We start from the raw sequence: 18,939 nt of genomic DNA, 5'->3' as shown, positions 1-18,939 counted from the left end.
GGGAGAAAGGAGGTCATATGCTTTATGGTGGTGGAACTTGGCAAGGACAGAACCAGCTAAGGAAGATCAGCTGGGCACCAGTCCCCCCAACAACACAGCTCTATCCTCCCTAATCCCCCCAGCTGGGGATGGGTTTGCAATCTGGAGCAAGGTTAGGGGAGCAAGCCGACGTAGAGGGGCATTCGGTCACAGTACTCTGCCTCAGTTTCCTGTGACTCTCCTTTGCTTCTGCCAACAAGCTATTACCCATCCCCTGCTTGGGGCTGCTGATTCCCACTCCCGGGCCCTCATGGCAGCCTCTGTCCTTCTCTCTTGCTCCCTCCATTAAAATTGGCTCAGACTGCCAGGAAGCCACACATGATTAACCCTCACTGGAGTGCCCCTCCTCAACACAACACTGTATCCTCAGCCTTCTTCCTGATCGGTGAGGTCTTCTGGATGAAAGGCAGGTTCTGACTCTGGAATATGTTTTGCATATATCCCAGAGTGGTGCCTGCCTTCTCCACCAATATAAACCATCAGTTTATATTTACCTCCAGGAGGCAAAGTCAGCCTCATTCTTAGTGTAGATGAGTAATTATTATGCAGTTGGAGAAAGCAGAAAATAAAGGGGCCCTCTGTTTCTGAATGCTTATTAATATTAATAAAAAGGTCTCCCCTTGCCAGCTTGGGGTCCTGCAGCACAGGAGGTGGGCGAATCATGCTTTTGAACAGCCATGATTGGCTGTTGGAGTTAGATCTGTCAGGATGAGAGAGCCACGATGAAATCCACTCTACAGCATGGATGGGAGGGTTCCAGCCAGCATCTCAACATTCACCCCCGTCCCGGAGGTCCCTTAAGGGAAGGAGATGTTCCAAGTGATTGATAGAGTGCTAGAGTCACTTCCCAGCCAAGTAGAATACATGATGCTAATAGTAATATGCCGAGCACTGTGCTAAGCCTACCTGCCTTACCCCCATGTAATTCTCATAATCCTATGATGAGGGCACTATCATTCTCTTTCCCGTTTTTAAACATTTTTAAAACGGTGGCTTGTAGAGGTGGTGGAGACAAGATTGGAACCTGGGTCTGTCTCGTCACATCAGTGCTCTCAACCGTGTCAGCAGATGCTCATCGCACCAGCCCCTTGGACTCCTGAGCGGAGGTCTGCATTCTTCACACATACTCAACAGAAAACCGCCGCTGCCCATCAACTTAATTCTCCGTATCCTTGGGGGAAGAGAGACCCCAAAACCACTTATAAGAGGCGTCAGGAAGCATTATCTGCACATTTTTGCCCCAGCTTCTGCTGTTGCAGACTTAAGGTCATGGTTCTGTCTGGCTTTGGCTGACATTTCTGATCTGGCTTCCAGTCCCTACATCCTTTTCAGACCACAGGCAGACAAAGGAGGCCCAGAGGAGGCGTGGTCGGGTAAGAGGGAGCCAGCCTGAAGGTGATTATTATTATTTGAAAGGAGCCTTTAGCTAAAGCCCGAAGGAAGTTAGCCACTGCCCAAAAGAAACAAGGCGATGGAGCAAGGGAGGGCCTCTTTGGGCCTGACGGACCTTCTCGCGTTCTCGTTCTCCGGAGGGATGAGTCAACATCGCTTCCTGTGAGCGCCCAGGCCTGAATCTGTAAGGTCGCTGGGAAGCCGAGGATTGGCCACCCAGTTGCTGGGGCTTTGCTTTGGGCCAATGCCGTGGAGGGGCGGGGCCGGAGGCGGGAGCACCAGGATCCTCGGCCAATCGTCCCGCAGCGAGGCTGGGTCCCGGTACTATGGCAACGGCGAGCAGGGGCTCATTTGTTTTGTAGATGAGTAATTACTACGCAATTAGAGAAAGCTAAAAATAAAGGGGCCCTTTGTTCCTGGTTACTTATTAATATTAATAAAACGGTCTGTCCAGGTCTGTGGTAAGCAATCAGCGCAAACCTGTCTGCCTGTGGTAGAGCACTGTGGGAGGCGAAGGCTGCCCAGCCCCGCTCTCGGCTCTCTTTCTAGAAGTTCTTTTCAACTGCAACCTGCCGAGGGTTGGCTTTCCAGGCCGTGGGGGAAAGAGAGGCTGAGCCTTACAGACCCACTCAGGATGCCACGGAGTCAGGGGTCAGGCACTGACCCAGGGGAAGGGTCTGGCAATGTCAGCCCACCTCCAGAGAAAAGACTAGAAACAGAGTGGCAAAACCAAAAAACCTGGACCGACATTGGAGGATCCAATTTTGTGGTGTATCCTTGGACACATTGTTTGACTTTTCTGGGTCTAGATTGTTTAGCTCCAGGTGCATGAAATAGTCTTTAAACCTTCCACTGAGGCAGCCCCTGAGATTTCAGTGTCTCCTCGATCACCTGACTTGAAGAGAAACAAGTCTGGCTTGGATATAACTTGCTGGAGGGTTACATCGTCTTCAGGGACTGGCCCCACAGCAGTCCATGCTGAGGTCTTGGGGACAGAAACCGTTCAGAGGCTTCTCTTATGTCCCTTCACCTTCCCAGGATATGGGGTTGCCTTGTGGGTTGATCAGATAAGGATGATAAACAATTTTTTAAGACGATTAGAGCATGGGAAGAGCAGGGACAGGAAGATGTGATTCTGGTCTAGCTTTTGCCACTCCACAGGCTAGGGGATTTTGGGGCAAACGGTTTCAGACTAGAGGGTGCTTGAGGACCTTACAACTCTGTAGCTCTATATTGCTAGTTTCCAAAGCTCTAGATCCCTTGTCATGGGAGGTGACAGTGACAGTGCCTTAAGAGCTGAGAAGAGTGGAGAGAAAGTCAGGGGCTTCCAGATGATGAGAATGCATTTGAAAACAGTCCTGCATTTTTTTTTTCGTGCATGAAGGCAGTGGGAGGGACAGAAATCTTTCCACAATCGTGTATCGCTGAAAAAATCTGTTGTTAAATTTCCATCCTTGGGTGTGGTCGGTTAAACTTTTAGGACTTGGCGCTCTGGTTGGCATTTATTAATAAGGGTGGACCTGTTAACAGCTACTGTCGGTGAGCAAGACTGAGCTGGGGGCACAGTGGCTCTTGAACTTTGCGGCGTGTTAGAATCACGTGGAGAATTTTTAAAAGTCCTGGGCCACACTGCAGACCCATCAAATCAGAATCTACCACTGTCAACTCCAAGCCTCAGTCATAGTTCAAGCTCCCTTGGTCAAGTCCAATGTGTAACCGTGGACTCAAGCACCAGCAGGGTCTTGCCAGATGCAGAGTCTCACACCATCCCTGTGACTTCATTATCAGCATCCATACCTCACGCATGGATCAATAGAGCCACGCCAGGCAGTACTCCTACCTCCTCTCATGACCAAGGAGAGGTGGCCTGAATCCTGAGCCCGGGGCCGTCCCGCCGGCCACTGGACCAACAGGCCACGAAGTCCATCCCTCCAGGGCAGGCCGAAGGGGTCTTCGTCCTCACCGATAGGACGGGGCCTGTCCTGGCTGAGATTAGGAGCATGTACATATACAACCGACGGCCTGGAGCAGCCATAAACGTGGAAACAGCTGCCCTCCTTGACTATCTGATCAATGGGGGCCTTTTGGTAAGGTCGGAGCTTGTTTGTTATTAAACAAGAAACATGAGAAACTAGAAACATGAGAGGGAGCTGAATGACTCCGTGCTTGGCTAATTAGTGACATGTATGCGCCCGTTTTGAACTTCAAGGACACAGAGCTATTAGCGTTTACATCAAAAATGGATTAAACTCCTGTGCCTTTATAATCATTAAAGACAGGCTGCTCAAGTGGAAAGCCTTTTTTATAGGTCCTTAAGGGGCTGCCCTTTGGACATCCTCCCCACCCTGCCCCCTGGTGGTAAAGCCCCACGGCAAATACTGATAGTCCGGGGGCAGTCCAGCTCCCCAAAGGACTGCCCTCAGCAGAAAGCCGTGGTCTTCCGGGACCCACACCAGCCCTCTGGTCACACATTCCGCAGCAATACTGCTTCTCTGTGCCGGGCCTGTTCTGCGGTGTGGCCCAGAGGAGGGTGGTCTAGTCCTTAGGGAGAGAGCCAGCCCCCTATCTCAGGTGGCGGGCATGGCCCAACCCCAGGCAGCCCCCAGTCTGATGGGGGAGACATTGCCGCCAGGGAGCTTTCCAATTTGGAAAGAGCAACAGAGCCCCCACCCTCAGGAGCCGGCACTCCAGCATGGGAGCTCTGGTGCCTTGCCCCTGCAGCCTGTCTGAAGCAAAGAAAGATCCAGATAAACCCAAGCTGTCTTGTCAGACGGCTTCCTGTCGGGAAGGGCTGCTGAGCAGCAGGATTCTGTGTGAAGAGCACCGGGAAGTTGCCTTGACCTAGTTCGAGCTCGCATTCAGTCCTGTTACAGACACTTTTCAGGCATGTTCCCTCACTGCTCCAGCCCTCGGTTTCCTCATCGAAAACCCAGAACCATAGGACCGATCTTACGAGTTGTTACGGGCATGAAAAAAGATGGTATTAAGCACTTACCAGTGTACCTGGCACACAGTAGGTGCGCAGTAAGTGTTAGTTCCCTTTCCAGCCTGGTACCGTTAGAAGCTACAGCTTCTAGAACTGTGTGCCTCGTGCCCCGAGACCCTGAGGCTTTCCCCTGCTGCACCTTCCCTAACTGGGCTAGGGTGCGATCAAATTCTCACCAAGCTTTCATCATGACTAAGAATGCTACAAGTGTGTCATTCTGGCCTTGGATTTCTGGGGCATCACGCAGAAGGGGTACACTGAGCCTGCAGTGAGTGGAATCACAAGATCCAAGCTAGGACCTGACACCTCTGGCTGAGGACAGGCAGGCTGGAAATCAGTGAGTGAGCACACACAGCCCGGCAGCGCCGGGGGTGGCCGGGGTCACATGGGGAAGAGCCAGACCACTTTCTTTTTTGACAAGATAGAACTGGGCGCAGACCCAAGCTCAAAACCAAAGCAAGGGACCTTCTCAGGACTGAACTAGAAGACGCTTGGAGCAGCCGGACTGTTTGGGAGAGAGAGAGGCGGAGATGGAGAGGGAGTCCTCCCTGGCGCTGTGCTCCCTGTGTATATTTCCTGTCAGTGCTCAGGTCAAGGACGCCGGGATCGGAAGCAGGGGCCTCTTGCCATTGCCCCGCCGGGTGGCAGTGGAGGCCGAGGCCTGTCTCCCCCAGGGCTGCGTGTGCAGCGGCCAGCCGGCTCAACGCCGGTGCCGGTGGCTGCTGGGTGGCCTCCCCATCTTGCCTCTTGCAAGTTCTAACCCCTGTGGGCCTAGAGTCTGAAAGCGGTTCATTTAGAGAAGGGGCAGCAGGATGTGAGTGTTAAAGCCGCTTGCTTCAGCCACACCATGAACATCTGGGCTTCTCAGGGTCAGTGCTCCTGTTTCCCGAGATGCTTTAGAGGTTCAGGGCCAAGGCGCTGTTGAATCACCCATTTATTTCAGAGAGGGATCCTGGACCCCGCTTGCGTTTGAGACCAGAGTCCTGAGCCGCGGCAGCTTGCCTTCAGCGGTGAAGGAGGTCCTCCAGCGGTGGAGGCATTGCAGAGCAAGCACCAGGCCCACCCCAGAGAGCCCTGGCGTGGCCTTCCCTTCCCTGATGGCCCTCTCCCCCTTCTTCCTTAGACACATGCAAACAGGGTCTGTCCCTTGGAACCCTTGGGGTCTGGGAGAAACAGGAACCTGACAGCGACTCCATTTGCTCTCATGCATGACAAAGCCTGGTTTCTTTGGTTTCAAGGCTATGCCATGCCCCGAATTGACACCTTGAGCAGATGGCGTTTAACCACTAACGCCTCTCCTCCCCTCACCTACCTTCCCAGCCTGGCCCTTTGTGAAGGGGAAGCACATCCACAGACCAGGGCCGATCATTAGTAAGAGCATCAAGATAGAGAATGAGCTATTTTCTGTTGAGATTGTATCTCAACATAAAGTACGTAGTCTTCGCCACGAAGCTCTCAGATGGGCTCATTCTGGGTGTTTGGGGCTTTCTCCTCGCACTGATCTGAGGAGGAGTAGGAATCTCCACTCCTAGCACATGATGTGAGGGATTCAGAGCCGCCCGGGAGTGAAGTTATCTCTTCAGAGGGGTGTGATTTGACCCGAAGCTTAGACCATTCTACGTAATTTATCGGTCCCTAGTCCTCAGTTCTGCCGTCCCTCAGCTCCCTCCCCGACACGTGGCAGTGTGAACCGGCAGACCTCAGTGTCAACCTCAGGGTCCAAGGCACGCTCAGTTTTGAGAGAGCAAGTGGAAACCACAGTCTTCTAAGACTGTGGCACCGCGGTAGTCGACATTTGAAGTATTTGTGACACTGACTTTCCTGTCAGCCCGCTGGATGAGCAGACACTCTCCGTGTGTCCTCTGCGGTGTTTAAGATGAGCCAGGCATCTCTGGATGTGTCCAGGCTTGTTGATACTGGGCTGTGTTCATACCTCCCGGTAATATATTTGTTTGTGTATCGAGACGGAAAAGGAAACATCACGTCACTCTCTTAATCCTCCCCTAGTTTTAAAGTGTTTCTTCTCCTTCCCTTCGCTTGAATTTTAGCAGAGCGTATATATAGTATATTAAATTGACTCTGCATCTGGGCCCCTGAACTGATTTGATTCTAATTTAGTGTGTCAAACAGTTTTCCCAGGTTGGATGTATTGCTGGTCCCCTCTCTCTATCTCTCCCACCTTCAGGCTGAGCTCTGGAAGGCAGGTTGGAGCCAGGATCCCTGGGACGTAGTGGCCGGGCAGACTNGCCCCTTGCTCTGCTGGAGATGCGTTGTAGTAATTTACAGCTGAGTATTTCTCCTTCCGTCAGCAGGAACAGGATTATCTCTTCATGCTGACCTTTCCCATTTGACCATCTGCATTAGTTTATAGCAGGCACTATATCCACAGGGCACGGAGACTTCAAAGGGGGCCCCTCAACTCTGTTCCCAGGAAGGCCTTGGCTGCCCAGCCACCATTCTTCAGAGCCCGTGAGCAAGGAGTGGCTGGCTGCTAAGAGGGACCCATGATGGCCTCCACTGTTGACAGCCCGTTGGCACTGGGGACCCAGCATCCCTGAGCACCCAGTGTTGTAGGGGAACAGAGGCAGGTCACTCTTGTTCGGGAGAACATAGGGCCCCGTGAGAGCCCTGATGGCACCCCACCTGTTCACATACCTCGCCTTAAGGAGCACCCTGCTAACATGGGAGACATTCTCTGCTGCATGGAGCTTTAAATGAAGGCAGATAGAAGCACGATATGGACAAGATGAAGGGAGAGGGGCAGTGACTTTGACCTCGTTTTCTCTGGCATCCACCTGTCTATGCAGCCCCTCCACTCATTCCTTTTTCAGTTTCTTTACATTCTTTAAAACAAACAAAACCCCTAAAACCCAGTGTGCTGAATGAACACAGCCCTGCCCTCAAAGAAGATCACAGGGGCTTCTGCTCCTAGCCCTCCATTCAGTCGGGAGCTGGGGGTGGGGAGTGAGAGCCGTGAAACTCCCTTCCCCTTGGCCCTGAAATGCATGGTGTAATGAGTTCTGTTTTGGCAGCATGCTGCCTTCTGAACTGGGCTGGGCGAGGACGGGCCCACCATTGCATTTGTCTGGCCCTAAGCAGCACGTACTCTGGACATGCGCCATGGGCCACCAGGGCCTCCCCACTGAGGTGAGACCTGGCAGCTGCGGATAATTTGCAGGGCAGATGACTGAAAATGTCTTGAGGGCTGGCGCTGCCCTTGGGCAAAATGTGAGACCCACCAAGCCAGGACGTGGGTCTAGCCTGGGGACTTGGCAGCGCCCTGGCTCGTCCCGGATATGTGGGCTGAGCTCATCCAGAGAAGATTTGGTAAACAGCTCCTTTCTCTGGGTCGGTAATAATCCAGTTTTCAGGCCTTGGAGCCAGACAGAGATGCCCTCCCGGGGGGTCACCCCGCATGGCTCTGGGCTCTTGTTTTTGCCTCAGGTCCAGTGGCATCACTTAGACATCGTGCAGATATCTGGGCTTCTGTACTTTTCCTAGACCTACAGTGAGGCTGCTCTGATTCTCCCTCTCCTACGACTTCCCCACCCCTGGTGACTAATTGCACTCTCAACCCAACCCCTCCGACCACAGCTGGGCAGAGCCACGTGCAGACTGTGTGCCTGCTGGAAGGCAAGCATCTCCCTGGGCTTGCATCTCGTACCCACGAGCTTTATATCCAGGCCCTCCAGCTGAGGCTCTAAGCCTGCAGGATGGACCTCTGTGAAGGTCTCTGGGCTTTCCTGGACCAGCCATCGAGGTGTTTTATTCCTGTGATAGGCAAGAAGTTCCTCCTTTTATCCAACTCTAACTTTAAGTCAGATGCGTTTCCTCTTCTTGCTGACCTCAGTGAGGTTCCACATCCTTGCTTTCCTGTCCCCCGCCCTTGTCTCAGAGTCCTTCATCAGGCCCAGTGGGATTAAACGCACCAGGTAGTTGAAGTGGGTCCCTTTGTAAATCACTTCCTGATTTATATGGCCAGTGAGTTGTATTTTCCTATATCAGATTTTCCTAAATCTGCCTATGGTACCTGCCTTATGGGGCTCTGCTTACACAACTATTTTAAAAATAGTTTTCAGCTTGACAAGTTGGAAACCATTTTCTTTCTCACCGCAAGCCACTGAGAGGCAGACTAAGGCAGACAGCACTCACGTGGTACAGATGGGGACTCAGGCGGGTGAGGGGTTTACCCCGAGGCACACAGCCCTGAGGTCAGGGCCGGGGTCACACTCAGGTCTTCTGACTCCAAGTCCAGTGCTCCTTTTCTCAATGCCACAGCTGCTTCCCTGAGCATACCGGCTGCCTGGACCCAGAAAGCCCAGAGGATGCTGGGGCTGGGGCTGGGGCTGGGGGTGAGGGGTGAGGAGGAACCTGTCTGGGATTAAACTGCTGTGGATGCTGCCCAGAGCCGCTGATGGAGAGGTAGCCCTGCTCCCCACAGCGACCCCCCTCCCCCCAAACTGCCAGCCCGGTGCCAGACTCGCCCCATGCCACTTAACACTCACACCTCCTGCTGCAAAAATGCCAGCATGTTTGCAAGACGGTGTCCTTTCCTGGGACACGAGGCATAATGTCCCAATTTATAAAACTCAGCACTGCCTATTCAGCAACACATGCCAACACACACATACACACACGCACGTGCGCACGCCTCTGTATCTGAGCAGTAGACAGGGTACCCTTGCCCATTGAGAGTGATGTCCCGTCCCCTCTTCCTGACCCAGCCTGGCTTGTGGGACTATTTCCAGCCTCTCAAAGTGAGGCTCACTGCCGGAGCAAAGGCACCCTCCACCAACATACTTAATGAGAATTGCCTGAAGGCTGATTTCCATAGAATGCATCCTCAGCTCAGGGACTCAGCGTCTTGCTTTCTCTGCTTTCTCGTCCTGCCTCTCAGGTCACAGCTCAGAGGCAGAGATGTCCTTCAGTGACTCCCCTTCCTCTGTACCAGCTAGTGATCAGTAGGAACTTCCCTAAAGAAGAACCCTATTTTGTCCCTAATGCCTTGCCAGGTGCAGCTGCTGACAGGTCTGCATGCAAAGTGGCGCTCCCCACTCTCTCCTGAGCAGGGAGTGAGCGTCGCTTGCTAGGAGCCTGCCCAGAGATGCGCAGGTGTCCGGATGGCTTCCTTGGGGACATTAACCTGCTCTCTGGAGCCGGGGTCTTCTGCCTACAGAGAGACGAGGAGGGAATTGTTGGCTGCAGAGCACTGAGCTGTGGCTCCTCTGGCCCCCCAGCCCAGCACTGGGTGCCTACTGTCTGCCAACTGCGCCCTCTGGCGGGGACCCGCGGCCCCCCCGTCTTTTACCCGTGGCTGGGAGGAGAGCTGCAAGGTGACTTTGAGCAGGGATCGGGCGGGCACTATGAGGATATGGGAGTTGGGGATTAGAGCTGCATTCTAATAGGGTGCCTTCTTCACAGTGTCATTCGCTGGCAGGTGACTGAGCGGGGAGGGGTGTTGTACGCTAAGAGGAGCGGTGTATTGTGAAATCCCTTCAGGCAGGCTGGTAAGCTGTAGGCCCCCGGGCACACAGAACCGAGAGAGAGGTAGCGGGATGGGCAAGTACCCCGAGCCCTCTGTCTTCTAATCGCACAGAGGGGGCTATTTCTGGACAGCATCCTTCTATGGGCATGCTACTTCCTGTCTCCAAGGCTGCTTCTGCTGGCTGGATTGGTTTCTGGGTGGCTCTCCCTGATGGAAAGATCCGAGACCCAAACCCCCCTGCTCCCCAGCCCCTAGGTAGGTGGGCCTACCCACAGTCTTCCTGCATCTTCCTCTGGCCAGAGGAGCAAGAAGCCAAAAATATCTTTCCATCTTTCCTTGTGGGCCCCCTCCCCTAGCCTCTCTTTACCCTGAAACAGAACTGGCTTATTATTTTGCATAGCAGGGGTCAGCTGCCTGGGTAAACCAGGAGTCCACTGTCTGAGCTCTCCGTTTTCCTTAGCCCAGAGGAAAAACGGTGTCAGACCAAGATAATACTGCCTTTGAATATCTGGGCTTGATATTTGCCTCCATGGGTGAGAAAGGCCAAATGTTATCTGCAAGTTTAATCTTCGGTATTCAAAATTCCCGTCCCCTTTGTCTGCCAGTACATTCTAAAATCAGCCATTCACTTGCTCTGAGCCTCTGTGACTTTTTGTCTCTTTAACCTGTTTTCTCCATCGGCTGGTTTACCCATTTCTCTGCTTCAGCTTCCAGGGGGCCTCAGGGCACCTCGAGGTATCAGTTTCCCTTTTCTCTGCTCAGTCAGGAGCCAGACGCAGCTGGTTGGATCTCCTTTCTATCTTCGTGCCCCATCGCAGTCTCTGCCAGCCTGGCTTGGGTGCGTGGTCCGTCTCTTCCCTTCTCTGGGGCAAGGCCGCAGCCCAGAGTGGGGCTGCAGGTGTTGAAGGCAGCTGATCATGGGGCAGAGAGGGAGATGCCAGGGCAAGCAGGGGGAGAAGACTGTAGTGAGAAGCAGCCCCTTGGAGTCCCGCTCATCTGGTTCTTCCTCGTGGGTGAGCCCCAGACTCACAATCAGCTTTCAAAATCAATGAGAACTTACTCTTACGATTTTTAAAAAAATACTTTGCCTCCCATGTTGGAAAGAAAAAGTTTAAGCTGCCAAGGGGAAATGAAAAGATGAGACAAAAGTAACCTGGTTGNAATGTGGGGGGGGGGGGGGGAGGGGCGGGGCTAAAGCTCAGGGCCCAGGCAGGCTCTCCAGCTGCTCCTCCTCACCTCCACTGTCAGGATTTGTGGCTGTGACGTCTCCTCTCTGAGGACAGGTGCGTTCCTAGCTCTTGGTCTCAGTCTGAGTGTATACGAGGGTAACGAACAGAAAGCAGGCATTTCGGTCCGATGTGCGTTAGCTGTGAATTGGCTCAGTCAGTATGCTCTGCATTCATACTTCTTTGTCTTTTTTTTTTAAACAAAAGGAAAAAAAGTTTAAACCCCCCCNGGGGACGTGGTGGGGGGGGCAGGAGAATGGAGATCTTTTTTGGTCTTTTTTTTTTAAATACAAATTTGTCATTAAATGGATCCAAAAACAAGAAAAAGTGGAACGAACAAACAAAAAATTTAAAATCCCTTCCCCAAAGATTTTTTTTTCCTGGACACAAATTGCTTTGTTTCCTGTCACGTTTTAATATCAATATTAACACAATGTGTAGTCTAAAACTAGTTCCTTTGTAGTTTGCATGGGATGTGAATGCTGTTTCAACGTGCCCAGACCTAGACAAGACTGCATGAGCACCAATTCAGATGTGAAAAAAAAAAAATCTCTCTCTCCTTTCCTCTCTCTCTTCCATATATATCTCTATTTCTATCGTGATAATTTGGTGGGCAGTGAAGCACCTCGGGTTGGTTGCTGTAGTGTGTTGAATGATTGTTTTTTTATTCTCTCTATTTTTGGAGCTCCGAGCTTCTTAGTAGTAGCCTGGGCTGAGTATTCTTGAGTCCCTGCTGATGTTTTCGCATGGCCTTGGTTGAGTGTTAGAAGTTGGGCCTCAGCTGTTTTTCTCGAGTGTTTGGCTTGTAATGACCGGTGCATGCCTGGCTTCTGGCCTCATACCCAGCTCTATTCTCTGCACACCAGTCCTGAATAGCTACAGTGCTCAACCGAATTTTGGCGCGCCCGCTTCCCCGGCAGGCTCCAACCCCGCGCGGCCCGGAGGCTTCCCGGGGGCCAACAGCCCAGGACCTGTCGCCGATCTGTACGGCCCTGCGAGCCAGGACTCCGGAGTGGGGAATTACATAAGCGCGGCCAGCCCACAGCCGGGCTCGGGCTTCGGCCACGGCATAGCTGTAAGTACCTGCCTCCTTGGCCCTCCCGCCTCCTCCTGCCCACCCGTCTCCCGTGGGAGAGTGTACCAGAAGGGCCCAGGGGTGGGGGCTGAGGAGAGGGCAGTGGGTCCCCATGCTCACCGCACCAGCCACCTAGGGCCGGAGCTCCGCGTAGATTTTGCCTGAGCAACCGGCCGGCGGCCGTGTGATGATGGCGCGGAAAGAGCACGGGCAAGGTCAGGTTCAGATCCCCACTCTGTCACCTCCAATCTGTATATAAACCTCACGTCCCTGGCTACAAGATGACAAGAGGTACGCCTCCCTCCAAAGATTGTGAGAGAGTTCATGGAACTGGGATGTGTCACCTGCTAGCCCATAACAGGTGCTCGGTACCAGCCCCCTGCTTGATCCCTGCCTTCCGGAGACTGCCAGGTGGGCCGTGGGAAGTCCGAGCTTGGGGACCACCCCCCACCTCAGGATAGCAACCTTGGGGGGCAGAGGCCCCGGGGCCTGAGGTCCAGAGGCAGCGAGTGCTTGGCCCTGGGACATAGTGTGGGGTTCAAGCTCCCTCCCAGGTGGCTCCCTTTGCTAATGTTTCTTAGTTTCCAGGTTCCAAGTAAGTCCCCATTGCGTTCCTTAGCTGCAGCCCCGCAGAGGCCAAACGCATTTGATATTTGTAATGCTCTGTGGTTCTATAATCTAACTAATCCAGGCAATGGAAATTTGCTTAACAGATTTGCATGCTGTTTTCAGATTGTATTGTTCTTCCCCCTCCTGGTGTGTGTGAGCATGAATGTGCCTGAGCCCACTCGCTCGCTGTCCCTTCCATTTGGGAAACAAATTTGCCCCCCCTCAGTGCTAGCCGACCTCAGCATCATGGAGGCAGTTGGGTTCCGGGCGATTTGGGGGTGTCTGCTGCTCCAGGCCCCATCCCTGTCAGGAGGACCCCGCCTCGGGCTGAGCTGGAGAGAACACGGCAAGTGCAGACAGTCTGGGCCACCGAGGCACCCGTTCCCAGCACTGGAAACAGCGCACACACAGGCACACGCACAGGTGCACACATACACTCTTAACACAGGCACACACACTTTTCTCTCACATGCTGCCTTAAACATGCACACATACTTTTCTCTCACATGCTGCCTTACACATGTACACATACTCTTACACACGTCCTCTCTCTTCCTCTCTCTCTCGCACACACGCACACGCTCTCATACTCTCTCCCTCATTCACACACATACTCTCACATATACATACACACACTCTAGTACACACATATACACACAGACACTCTCTCACACACACATATTCTCTCTCTCTCTCTCACGCCCACTGCCACCACCCCTGCCCCTGCAGTTTGGATCCTTGTTTATTTCTCTTCCCCAGCCGATGTCACTTAAGCCCGCAGCCCGGGGAGTCAGGCCCCTGGTGAGCCGCAGCACCAAATCACAGAAGCCGCGTCCGGGGGAGAGCACCCATCACCGCGTGTAGAGCACCACCCTTTTCCATTTTCAGCGCACTGAAACACAGGCCCTATTTGTTCTTGAAAACCTGGGTCTTCTGACCCGTGTGCTGTCGCCGCCTCTCGGAAACAGGCACAGGCGGCCTCCCGTCGGGTCTGCGCAGGGCTTGCTCTCTCCGCAGCTGGAGCTGTTGGGACCGCGGGGCACAGACACTGTTACCTTGGCCTCCAGGGTTCAGGGCAGCAGCGCCCATCACNATGGCGCGGCGCAGTGTCTCAGAATTACATATTCATGCTGGCAACCACAGTCTAGTCCTAGAGATAATTTCCTTTCCCAGAATATGATAATCTGTTCCCGTGTATAGCGTGCTGATGACCTTAACAATTGTGCAATTTTAGGGACCTTTGATTGCAACGGCCTTTACAAATGGATACCATTGAGCAGGTGCTTCTGTTGCCATCCCACTCTGAGGTATTACCTTCCCTGCCACGCGTCTCCGCCCCGCCGGGCGTGGCGTACGTGCACGGGCACGGGCGTGCAAGTACGCGCGCCTGGGCTCGTCGCGCCCGCCCCTCTCTCCTGTGCCCCGACCCCTTTTCAGGGGGGTGGGGGCCAGAACTCCAGTCTTTTACTCTCTCATCCCTTTCTCCGGCTTTAATCATGACCCTCCCCTTTTTTACCTTACTGTCTTTTTTATTTTTTCTTCTTGATTTGGTTCTTTTGATTTCATTGTCTTCCCCACCCCTCATCTTTCTCCGTCTTGAAATACGATCAAGAGTAGGAAACTGGAAGGTGATCTGGGGGCTGTGCCTGTCCGAAGGGGATGGAGGCAGGAAAACCCTGGGCTTCGGCCAGGCCCCGGGGGAAGGGGGGGCGGGGGGCGACAGGGCCCCACCCCTCCAGAGTCCTGCGAGATGGCCTTTTAGGTCCCTGGGCCCTTTCGGTCTCCCAGAGCTCGCTGGCTTCAGCCAATGGGCTTCATGCAGTCAAAACAGCCAGACTCCATCTTTTAGTGAAAAGAAAACATTTTTGCCAGTAACTACTGAGTAATTATCCAGATTACCGCAGGAAAAGCAAATTAAATTAACGACATCACCTGCGTAAGGTGGATTTGGATCCCTGCCAGTTTCCTAACCTTTTAAACTGAGCTCAAGTTAATTAAACATTTTTTAAATCACTTTGATGGGGATATGGAAGGGGCGGAGTGGAGGAGAAGGGGAGGTTGGGGCAGTCAGTGAGGGAGCCTCTTGCCACAGTCTTCATTGGAAAAGGAGTATCTGTTGCTCTTGAGAAGAGCACTGAGAAGGAAGAGGGGTTCTCTTATGAAAGCTAGATGGGTACTATGTTAGCACGTTGGCTGGGGGCTTGAAGCGTGGGTCTGTCTCTCTGGAAGGGGTGGGGGTCCCAGCTGGGGCAGGTTGGGACACTTGGAGAAGCAAGGCTGGAGATGGGTTTGCAGGGTCACTCCAGGCCCCCAAGTCAGCCAGGACCCTCTAGGGTGGGCTCAGCTGGGGGACCAAGTTGAGTTGAGCTCCATAAACCTTTTGGATTTCTCTAATATTGCTGCTAAGGAATCATCTCAACTAATGCAACTGCCTCTCTTAACCAAATAAACCCCGTGTGTGAATTCTCCCCGCCCCTCCCCTCCACTTCCCTTTGAGCACTGACCCGGCCAATGCTGGCCAGAGCCAGAGGCCACTAACAGTTTGAAGGAGAGCTACTCACTACTAATTAAGCTGGGTTTGGAGGCCCAGGGGAAGTAAGGTTCCTCTGAGAGCAAAGTGGACTCTGGAGGTTGGAGGCAGCTCCGGCCCTTTGTGGAGTCAGGTGACAGGGGTTAAACCACTGTGGCGCACAGCAGGTCCCTGCAAAGTCACACACTGGGGCTGCCATGCCCTCTCCGTCTCCTGGAAATGAGGGTGGCAAAGGGCTTCCCACTGCAGCCTCCCCTCCAGGGCCCCCAAGCTTCTGTGGGAGTAGGGGGAGGGCAAGGCATCTAGCCCATCCTGCCCCCCTCCCCCCCCAGCTGTGGGACCCGATTCCCACTAAAGGATGACATAGCAGGGAGAGCAGAGTAAAACCCACCCCCTCCAACATGGATGAAGCAAGCCAGCTGAGTCACATGTTTGAACCAAAGCACACACTTTGTCCCTAACAGACGTTTCGTTCTCTGACATTGAGTGCCACCCGCAAAGGACAGACACAGGCTCACAGTCAATTCGGGGAGACTCAGCAAGTCTGTGAGCCCCAGGCCTATCTGTATGTCCTGTAACCAAAGCTGGGTATTTGCCGTTTGTGCGTTCTTTCTGCCCTTGAGTTGTTGATAGGAAACATCATTTTTTAAAGATTTTTTTTTTTGTAATTTGCATCTTAGTTATTGACATGGATGGCATCTAATGAAGTTGCAGGTTTTTAAACATTTAGCTTTGAAAAACCAGAAGTTTCACCGGAGGGGAGAAAAAAAAAGCCTCACTCGTCAGCTTGCAGTTCACCAGTGTAGCTGACAAGCCAGCCCGGCCACATTTGCTGCCCGTGTTTCCTGCCACTACCCCAAGAATGCGACAGCACCATAGCAAATCGGCAAAATAGCCAACCAGCAAAATGAGTCGCAGCACTGTCTGCTCCCCAGCGTCAGGTGTGGCGAAGAGGTCAGATTTCCCAAGCCGTTACCCCTGGCCATTTTCAAGCCCACCTGGTAGCCCAATGTAGTTGTACTTGGAAAGCGCTAGTTAAAGAGCTGGGATAAACAGTACGTTCGCCTGACCCGTCTTCTCTGTCTTCCCCGCTCCATGTTCTCCTCCGGGCGCCCCCGACTTTCCACACCCTGCAGAGCATACCTGGATGTCCAGGCAAGACTGGGCGAAGTTTCTGAGTGGCCCTTTGTTTAGGTGATGTCATCACACCTGGACCCCCACCAGCCTCACTCCCCATCGCAACCAGAGATGGCTCACTTCGGATCGAGGGTTGACTACATCTCATCATCTCATGAATCTGCTGTAATATACGACAACAGCTTTTAAACGTGTATATAACCCATGATTTTGGTTTTGTTTTGTTTTTCGTTTTTCTTGATGGTTTCCCCCTTCCTCTCCTCTCTTCCCCGTTCTCCTTTTGAATCTCTTTGAATCACATTTGGTAGTGATTTTGACTTAGTCCGGTAGTCATATAGCTTTAATATCTAGTTAAAAGCTAACCATAGTATAATTGTTATATTAAGGTATTATTTTTTTCTTAAAAAATTTTTTTTGCTTGTTTTGATTCTGTTCTCACTTTTAAAGGATGCTGAGATGGTAATATGACTCTCAATGTTTTGGTACCAATTCTGAGACTGTATGGATTTTCCGGTGCAGCTGTGCACCCACAGAAGCAAAGTTGTGGAGCAGGAGATGGGCAAAAGCTTTCTACTTTGCGTTGTGTAAGAAGTGAGGTGTAGTAAGCTAATTAACAGACTCTCTAGCGGTTCTTTTTTGTGACGTCTCTTTGTTAACCTAAGTATATCTATTTTCGGCAATAAGGTAAGGACGACGATGTTTTTGAGTGTCCTTCTTTTCTATAAGTGCTTTTTTTCTGTTGAAAGAGGTGATATTATAAGGTTTTTTGAAATTGTGAATTCTAAAAAAAGAAACGTTGTAAATACAATTCCATTAACTACATAGAAACTATTAAGAAAGAGAGAATCAAAAATATTTTTGTGAGGGAGTCGGTCCCAGGCAGTTCGATGCTCTGTGGAAAGGAGGAGGGGAAGGAACGGTAACCAAGTCAGGTCCGAGGCGGAAGGACACCCCGCTGCCGGGCGACCCCGGGGAAAAGTTCGAACACTGTTTAGCTCCTTCTGTCTGTGTGATAGACCTAAGAACTGTATTCGTGTCATACCAGCATATTAACCTCTCGTCTGTGCACAGCTTCAAATGTTACCGTCTAGTTAGATTTTTATTTAAAATATGAATAACTGCTTTTCCCAAGACGTTTTTTAAAAACAAAGCTACAATTTTAATATTTAACATATTTAAAGTTTCAAAGCACACCTGTTTGGCTTGGGTGGGGAGGGGTGGGGGGACATTCTTTTTCAGTCTTAATTTTTAAATATTTGATCANAGGTCACTTTGCCTCTCTTTGCCCCCCAACCCCCCACCGGCCCCCAGCTCTGGGGGGCCCCACCCCCCTGGGCCAGGAGCAGAGAAGCCTGCATTAACGAAACCTTTTCTCCATTCACTTTCTATTTACAAATTAGGAAAGCAACCTTTTGGTTTATATATTTTTTTTAATACCTCAGTGCTGCAAGTATCACCAGAGAGGCTATGGAAGAATTTTTTTTTTAATTTATTGTAGATGTAAACAGAATTTTAAAAATAAAAAGTATAAACATCGCTGCACTGTGACTGGTGGGAAAAACTGACAGTTTCCTGTTTGCACATGTTTGACATTTGGCTGTTATAATATATGGTCCTCGGTTGGGGAAAGATACTTATGATGAAGGATATTTTTTAATTTAACTTTTTTTTAATATTGGTAATAGGTCGTCAACAGCAACTATAGAAGTACAACTCAATAGATGGCATTAAAACATATTGTAGTGTGGATATATATTTTTTTCTTTTTTAAAATGTGATATTGACGTTTTATTAATATTTTTTAAATTGTTACGTTTATAAATTTGGTACTTAAGGCACAGCCAGTATGAGACACTGAATGCGACATTTATTATAAAGAGCTGCTGCACTCCTATTTTTATAAATTTTACTAACAAAGTAGACTAATGTAGACATTCACAGACATGGTAGGGCAAAAGCATCCTCAAACAAAAGGCTCCAAAATGCTAACTCGGAAAGAAAGAAAAAAAGCCTTTTTCAATTCTAATTAAACAGCAACAACATTTTTTTTTTTTTTAATCTTGTTTCTCCAATTAAATGTTAGGTTGTTTGGTGAGGGTTTTGTTTCCGGTTTTGTTTTTCTTTTCTTTCTTTTTTTTTTTTATTTCCAAACAACCATGTTAAGTCAAATGCTGGGCGCTTTTAAAATATCAAAATTTGTTCAAGTAATAAAATTTTAAAAAATAGAAGTTTTATTAACACACACACACACACACACGAAAAAAGACAATAAATTCCCAGAAATTCAGTGTCTAGACTAGGGAATTTAATTACTATTTTGTCCATGTTGGTGATGTACTGTACTACCCTTCCTTTCTCTGCCTCCCCCATCACCTCATAGAAGACTCGTTGTTGATCACTGTCTGTTAATAATGTATAAAATGGCTATCTTGTAAACGTGCTGTCCTGGTATTAGTGTAG

General features: G+C 51.1%; 1 protein-coding gene across 1 annotated transcript in view; it reads left to right on the top strand.

Moving 5' to 3' along the window:
• The window catches only part of MSI2 (musashi RNA binding protein 2), a 382,942-nt gene extending 366,257 nt beyond the window's left edge, over window positions 1–16,685 (top strand). The window contains exons 11-13 of the mRNA XM_077762854.1: window positions 12,049–12,203; window positions 14,047–14,119; window positions 16,479–16,685. Of these exons, the coding sequence (XP_077618980.1) occupies window positions 12,049–12,203; window positions 14,047–14,088 (197 nt within the window). The 3' untranslated portion in view covers window positions 14,089–14,119; window positions 16,479–16,685. The remainder of the gene's footprint in view (window positions 1–12,048; window positions 12,204–14,046; window positions 14,120–16,478) is intronic.
• Window positions 16,686–18,939: the final 2,254 nt, after the last annotated feature.

The sequence above is a fragment of the Crocuta crocuta genome, unplaced genomic scaffold (genome assembly GCF_008692635.1).
Source record: "Crocuta crocuta isolate KB4526 unplaced genomic scaffold, BGI_CrCroc_1.0 scaffold144, whole genome shotgun sequence".
Lineage (NCBI taxonomy): Eukaryota > Metazoa > Chordata > Mammalia > Carnivora > Hyaenidae > Crocuta > Crocuta crocuta.
The sequence above is the reverse complement of the archived record's forward strand: the minus strand, read 5'-3'. Positions and strand labels throughout refer to the sequence as shown.